The 8180-nt window shown below is 40.8% G+C and overlaps 2 protein-coding genes and 1 long non-coding RNA gene across 3 annotated transcripts; 1 reads left to right on the top strand and 2 right to left on the bottom strand.

The window, feature by feature from the left end:
- On the top strand, nucleotides 693-3396 carry LOC110264491. The gene is made up of 5 exons (XR_002350671.1): nucleotides 693-1884; nucleotides 2010-2183; nucleotides 2264-2560; nucleotides 2686-2761; nucleotides 2889-3396. It is a non-coding gene; the product is annotated as an uncharacterized LOC110264491 (long non-coding RNA).
- On the bottom strand, nucleotides 4084-5221 carry LOC107608134. Its single transcript, XM_016310017.2, has 2 exons — nucleotides 4515-5221; nucleotides 4084-4440 (listed from the first exon to the last, which is right to left on the bottom strand). Exons 1-2 carry the CDS (start codon nucleotides 4764-4766, stop codon nucleotides 4318-4320), a joined length of 375 nt encoding a protein of 124 aa, XP_016165503.1. The 5' UTR covers nucleotides 4767-5221; the 3' UTR covers nucleotides 4084-4317.
- Nucleotides 4797-5549, bottom strand: LOC107606809 (protein FAR1-RELATED SEQUENCE 5-like). The gene has a single exon (XM_016308825.1). It carries the CDS (start codon nucleotides 5547-5549, stop codon nucleotides 4797-4799), a length of 753 nt encoding a protein of 250 aa, XP_016164311.1.

Here is an 8180-nt window from a genome sequence, read left to right on the forward strand (position 1 = left end):
CCGACTCGCAGGAGTATCTTCCAGCGGGAGGGTATGGATACTACTTTAGTTTGTTTTATGATCACTATATTGTGAAATGGTGGTCACCTGTGGCTTGCTTATGGGATGATACAATGTTTTATGTTGCAGAAACGATCTATTGCTGAGCATAACCGCTACATCACCGACCGACGTACATGAATGTGGAGGATCAGAAATGAATCTGGAGCTCATAATCGACGTCGTGAGTCCCTTCTCCGCCATATCGTTTGTGGAGTAGGAAAAAAATACTAAATCTCTTGTTTCCTTAGCAAGGAACATTAATGGTGATGGGAAGTTAATTTACTATTTTTTTTTCCGGATATTCCTCAGGGACAGACACTGGTTAACCTGGTGGCAGATCCTCTGACCAAGTCATCAACCGAAGATGTTGAAACCACAATGGAGCGTCGACTAAGGGAGTTGATTCAAGTAAGCACCTTTTTCTTACTTAAATGACCTGTTGAAGTATGCATGGTAGTGTGGGTGCACTACGGTATGCCGCAATGCTTAATGAAGCCATGAAGTATGCCTTAGAGGTTTGAGATGTGGAAAATAACTTGAAGTGTGGCCCTGCTCGTTTCTAGTCCCTTATACTATTTATGCATGTGTTTCTTAGGATTTATCCCTTTTATACCTGACATGTGTACTACGTTGTACGGGACAGTCAACGGAGGAGAAGTTGCGCGAGCTACATGGTCGCATGCAGGAGATGGAGAAGAAGGCAACCTTTGCGGAAGGTGTTCTTCTCCAGATTTTGCAGAACACCCAATGTGACAAGGAAGACCACCATTCCATTGTGATGGTACCCAGACCAGGTGGAGGCCCATATGAGTTCGGAAGCCGAACTGCTAGTCATAGTCATCCATGCCAGACACTGACAACACTAACCCAGCTGAGGTCATCAACAGAGAAGGGTAAGGGTCTTGAAAACAACCCCAAGGGTCTCCATAAGAGTCCATCGATGAGGCTTGGTTGACACCGCGCCGGTGCACCGCTTTCCCTGTGATGGCTCCACCCCCAGCGGATGCGGGATATTGGTCGATTGGAATACCGAATTTGTTCAGCAATATATCGTCAATGAAGACTCCCACCACTCTGTCAAATAAGGTATGCCAATTTGCGTGTTTCTAGCCTATTCAAAAATTGCATGTGTGTTTGTCCTGAGTAAATGACCTATATGCATTTCGTGTTATACATGACATGATCGAACGGCCTTTGTGGAACCAGGTCGAGTCGACGACTGGCCTCGTGGGCCTGTATGCCTCAGGACCATCAAATGGCAAACCAAATAAGTTAGCCAAAATAGAACAGACTGGATCGACCACCATGGAGGGGTCTCCGCTGACAGGACTGAATCTGACCCAGAGTGGGAAGCCGGAAAGGTCGGGGAGTAGACGACCTCTCTTGAGATGGCCCGGTCCTCGCCACGATGGCCCCTCTAGCAACTCCCAAAAGTTTGTTGTACTGGTTGTCCCCATGGTAGCTTTTTTTTCAATTTTTTGGGCCCATTGTTTATTAGCATGTGAAGACTTATTAACTCCGGGACTGTTACCATAATCTCCCTTTATTGACGCAGAGCCATGACATGCAATTCAGGCTAATTTTGGACATGAGACTCTCTATTGAGCAGTGCAAGCTTGCTACATATGTCTTTGCCAAGGTTATCAACGACACAAAATACAGGTTAATTCTATCCTTTTAGTTATGTTTCAGTTCATGTTGCTAGATATGTACAACCCAACGCTTTGGAAATCTAACCCGATCTTGTTAAAGTGCGGTGAGGTACTCTTCCACTTTGCTGAATTTGAAATTCCGCGGGGAATGTTCTTCTCTCTCATCCCGCCATGGACTCCACACACTGATGTAAGTTATCAAAGCCACAAGTATAAACCAACGATGACTATTTTACCAATTTGCATTTCCTGTATGTGGTGAGAGTGAGGTTTATTTGTGTTCCCTAACTATGTTACGTGAACGCTTAAATGTAGATTATCAATGCTTGGTGTATGCTTGTATCCATGAAGTGCTCCAAAAGCATAGCACCACGTGTGTGGTTCTTTCCGTCTCATTTTGCAGCTGATGTCTTGCGCGAGGTGGCCATAAAGCAACTGAAAAACAAATACGAGTACAAGTGGATGCCTAAGACCAGCCATCTTGAACATGTAAGAAGTTCACAATATAACCGATACCACAGGAAAGGTTCAGCTGCACCATCTAATGTATCTAAAAAACCCGTTCTCAGGTCTTTGTCCTAGTGTTGGAACCTGCTGATGGCTGGTATCTAATGCTTTTAAACATTAAGGCATTAAAGGTGTATGTGTTGGATGTTTGCCATGACGATGAGAGTATAGTCCGGTGTGAGACCCACATGACACGGATTGTAACTTGCAAATCCATTAAGTTATTCTTTTACACTAAACACTTTAGGTAAATTGTTCATGACGGAGAGGAATGTTGTGAACTCCAAGCATGGCTCTTGTGATCCTTCTGCATGGAAAAAATTTAACTATCCCAAGGACATCCCCAACGAGCTTGGAAGGTTAACATAAATTTTTTTTAAATCATGGGTTTATTGTGCATAATTCAGTTTTAGAACAACAGAAACTATTTGGTCATTCTTGAAATTAATCGCCTTTATTTTAATGACCCTAATCATGATTGTAGTGAGGAAATTGCTGTTTGGTGCTTGTACTGGCTGCAGCAGGAAGGAGGATTCTCCACAAAGATCTTTAGTCCTTCGGTAAGCTTGGCTATGCCAATTATTGCTTATGCTACGCCTTTTACTCATAATCTATTACATGGAATTTACATATAACTTCCAACACAATGAAAGTAACTATGCTTTGTGTTGACCTGGGCCCATGTAGGCGAGCACACTTGCAGTTAGGATGAGGATAACCGCATATCTCATCTAGTCTGAACCGAATCAGGTTCGAGGACTCGTGGAAGCAAAAGCAGAGCACCTATGGCATGACATCACGACCAACAAAGAGTAGGATCCCACAACTATCCACATGCCATAAGCTCCTATAATACCGAACTCTTTTTTGTGAATTCTAGATACGTATCTAACGGTGGGAGCAGCCCCTCTGTCTGTGGCGACCTGCCTTGAAGAACTTGTTTGCCCCGTAGTATTATAACTACATAAAAATTTGTATCTACTGCATAGCAGGGTAATCTTAGTTGTAGATTAAGGAGCAAAGGTGTGTCCTTTTGGTGGTGTATTAGAAACTAATGTTACTTACTGGGCTTACGACCTACAGGGTGCAACTATGATAGGGCCATGCATGCTTTAGTCGGATGGCCCACTTGTAGTTGTCTTCTTCAATGTGGCCGAAAAGCTCCACAACCTTTATATATATTGATGCATGCTAGTTATTATTAGTAAAGATATTGTCATGCTAATTTTAATATGATTTATTAATTCTATTAAGTAAAGTAAATTAAACAAAAAATTAATCATACATAATAATAATAGATCTAAATTAAAATGATCAACTAATATACAAATATCCAAACACACACTTACACTTCAGTTTAATCTACCCCGCCACTATGACCAAATGGAACTTATGCTAATAGAAAAAATAAATATATACAAAATTCACCTACCAAATTTGGACCTGCATCTAAGTCACAACCATTTTTTTTAGCGAGATTATTCGTAACTTATGCTGACTATGCGTGTGATGGACGTCCACCGATTCTGGCCCCGTTACTAACAAATGCAGCTGATGAGGTTGATGGCCTATTCGAAACTTGTTAATACTAGCCGATTCTGTGATTTATTTTTTTATTGAAAGTTGTTTTCAAAATTGTAATGTAAGAAGACAATTTCGGTTGACTTCGATTTGTACTTTTATTATTTACATTTCATAGTTATCGATGGTTGACTATACACTTAAAGGTAACTAAAGTTTCCATCTCAATCAAAAAATAGAAACATGCAGTAAATATTTCTTTCATAATGAAAATATGGTTTTTTTGAAAATAAGAAAAACATCTCCCTGAAAAGAACAACACCTACATACACACGGTTCTTTCATAATTGGATTCAATTTCGAAAGTGTAAAAAACTGATAAACAGGATAGATTAAACACTGTATACCGGGGCATACATACTTCGGCAATCCATTACACCTTCAGTATCTTCACTTGAATGAGCTTCGCTTGCATATTTAACCAATGGTCCAAAATGACTAACAGTACCACCCTAAGCCACACTTACTCATTACAAGTCCTAGAAAGGCCAATCTTTTCTCTCAACTACATCACACATGCATGTAAGGCATGGAATTACTTTTGAGAACACCCATCCGCAGCTGCTCCAAAGTCGGAAGTGTCCGCCACTGATGGACGATAGCAATCCCTCACCCCAATATTCTCGATCGAAAGGCTACGCGCAAGAGGAAATTCAGCCTGCAAATTGAACAAAGCATTATGTCAGCTCAACAAGTGTTATATCACTAATCTAAAGTGACCTTACTACTTACACGCGCCGCAGACTGTGACACCATTTGTGGCACCTCATCCTGGCTGTTCGGCACCGATATATTCACCCGATTTGGGTATCGAGTTCGATGATGTCCGACTATCCCACACGTGCTACACTTTCTACGCTTCACTCCCCTCACCCCAACCTGTACATTACCACGCCCGGTGCCCTTAGTACGAACCCTAATCGGATCTAGTACTCTACCATTGTCCACCACCACCACCAATGCCGACACTATTCCCCGAATCATTCATACTTTCAAGATTAGTTGCTTCCTGGACTATCTGCTTTGAATACAACTTGAATAAGTCGTCGTTGTTACACACAAGCTGAGCCAAACGCTTGCAGTGCTGCAGAAATGCTCCCATCCGAACTTGGCCGACTTAGTCCACCTCTCCAAGACCAAGGTGTCTGGAAAAGAACCCACGTCTAACCGAACCAAAACTGAGAGTATATGCACACAAGGTAGCCCAAACGATTCCATTCTTTGGCAACTGCACGTATGTTTATCCGAAGCCAACACATGGATAACATTCCACTTTCTTCCCGATCGCATATACTTTTGGGTCACATAAATAGTACCGCCCTCACGTGGCTGACTCTCCACAACAGTTATCCGAACACACCTTTGCAAGGATTCACAGAACCTTGAAAATATCTCTCGGGTATACTTCATTGCTCCAGATTTCTCTATTTCTGGAAACTGAGTATGTAGTACGAGGGTCCCATACGACGACCGGAAGTCCATCTCATCCTCGTTATCTCTGAGGAACTCAACACAACGCTGGAAGTTCATCACAAAGTCGAGTATCGCATTCCTCCTCTCCACAAACCTACCTAGCTTCGCATGCAGCGATTCACATCGCGATGTCGTCCTGATGTCAGCAAAGAACCTACCGTGTATGTATGCAGTTGCCCAATATAATTTCTTCGTGTATAGATCCTGAACCCACTCTACATCTTGGACTCCACACTCATCCAACATTGCCTCCCAATGCTTTTCAAACTCTTTTATCTCAATTTCAGCAAGCATACAATATCTAAATAAGGTTGTAAACCATGGCAAGCACACATTTGTTGTGGAATTTTTTAGTAGATGCCATGCACAAAGCTTGTGGTGAGCCTCCGGAAAACTTCATTAATTTCCATTCGCACAGAACGATCACTGTCTATTATTACTGCCTTGGGTGCCTTCCCCTCCATGCATTCCAACAACTTCTGCAACACCCAAACATAAGTTGCTTGGGTTTCACAAGAGACCATGGCACCCCCAAAGACGCACGTCTGGTTGTGATGGTTCACTCTAGAGAAAATAATGACCAGTAGATTGTACTTGTTGCGCCCGTACGTTGCATCAAACGCTAAGACATCGCCAAAAATTTTATAATCATCCTGACTTCTCCCGTCTCACCAAAATAGGTCACACATATGCTGATCTGCACTCACCTGACACCTCCAAAAGAGTTTCTCATCCGCCTTCGTACCTACCTCAAAGTACCTTATCGTTGCATTGACATCTCCATTCCTCATGCCTCGTTGGCGCCTCACTTCGTTGTACATATCTCTCTTTGTGAATGGGATATGATCAAAGCCACCAGCCTGTGCTGCAAGCGACTCATATATTTTAGGAATTGAAATCCCAACTTGCCGTAAGCTATCCATGTGGGCTACGTCCACATCCGACATCTTCCTATGTGGAGGCAAGTATTCTACTAACTTCGGAGAGAGGAGCACGTGATTGTGGTCATTTACAAATCTCGACACATACCATTTACCCATCTGACCATTTTGCTTGATACGCATCTCTGCCATGCACCCACATCGCGTAACCACCTTGTGCTATCTCTTTCGACCTTGCAACTCCAACCACTTCTTTTGTCTAAACCCTTCTCTGTTGCACAAATATGTGTATCGCACGATGTCCTCATTCTTATTTTTTAGCTTCTTACCAACACGCATAGCAAAACCCTTACCTCGGCTGTACTGTTCGTAAAAACGAGCAGCCTCGTCGGGAGAGTTAGACAACATCTCCATCACCTCCTCCGACCTTGCTAAACCGCTGCCACGTACATCATTGCCCAGGTCACCATCACCATCTAAATATTCTGTTCCAAAGGCCGCCTCGTCCATGCCAATGTCCAGTGATATTTCCTGCATGGGCGGATATACACTAATTATTCAGAGGGGCCATAATTCAAGTGACCAAATAATTTCTTATAATTGATGATGTCCTCATCAAGAAGTGCAAATTATATTACAATCTAGGATCCTTATGAAATATAAAATTAATGTTTCAATTCAAATTAAGATATTCAATATTTAGAACGATAATGCTAGCATTTTAGCATAATAATACAAAATCATAATTAAATATTTAAATAACAAAAAAAAAATAACTAAACAAAACAACCTATAATTACATACACACATAGAAAATACTATTAAATTCAGTAACTAATCAAACACAAAGAAAAAAAATATATAAACACCATCAAGCCAGACTAACAGAAAATTAAACTTATTTTATTTAATTCAACAAAAAAGTAAAAGTTAGAGTTACTGTTGCTTCATTTGCAATAGTAAAAGTGCTTCGTTCAGTACATGAATGCATAAGAAAATCAACAAAAATTTCCATAATCAGCAACAATTTTCATAATTTCGATTTCTGAATCAACATACACATCAGTAACAAAAATTAAATTGAATCCATAGTTGGTAGCCACTCAAGAAGCACCACATGATTGATGTATCTTCAAACCAACAAATACTGTAACGGCTTCATAGATCCTTGAAGCCACTGGGCAAGGTCAGCAAATTTGGCATAGAAACAAAATCTACAACCTTTACCTTAAATTGGAATGTTGATAATTCTATCTTGTCATAATTATCAACTACCAAAGTATCTAACAGAGAAAAATGTTCAATATCAAGTTGCAGGGACCTAAGACTACTATAACCGGAGAATCTTAAAAAAAAAATACAAAGAGAGATGAAACTTAAGAAGCATCAGCCTACCAGAGAGATGACGAGAGATGAACGACGATCACAGAGTGACCTCGCAGTGAGATTAAGCAAACAAAATGACTCCAAGTCACAACAAACAAAATTCAAAATCCAGCTAACAAAAATCATGAACAAAATTAAGTAATTAACCAAACTAAATGATTCCTAGTCACAGATTATAACATCACAAAGGTGATGAATATTGTAACGAAGACACCAATAGTAACTAGAATATGAAATTAGAAATTTCAGAACCAGTAATCCCAAAAATAAAAACCGCAATACTCTTTCTAGAATACACAATTAAAAAAAATTACAAAATAGAGAAAATGAGAAGACCTACCTCACGCTGGCGAGGGAAGCACGAACGGAGGAGACGGTGGCAGGGGAACAAGAGGCACGGTGGCAGTGACAGAGGCACGGTGAACACAGTGAGAGTGCGCTCGAACAGAGGAAACGACCTCACGCTCGAATATATTTTGGATACGACACTCATTGGCACTTATCCGATAAACGTATTTACTATGTCTAACTGTGTCTTAATAAAACATAAAAAAAATTTCTACGAACACATTTGGACACACCTAAATACCATCACGTGTCAGTGTATTCAACCTTATTCTTAACATGTATTCTTGAAATAAATTTAGAAATAAGATAT

Source organism: Arachis ipaensis, chromosome B07, assembly GCF_000816755.2.
Source record: "Arachis ipaensis cultivar K30076 chromosome B07, Araip1.1, whole genome shotgun sequence".
Lineage (NCBI taxonomy): Eukaryota > Viridiplantae > Streptophyta > Magnoliopsida > Fabales > Fabaceae > Arachis > Arachis ipaensis.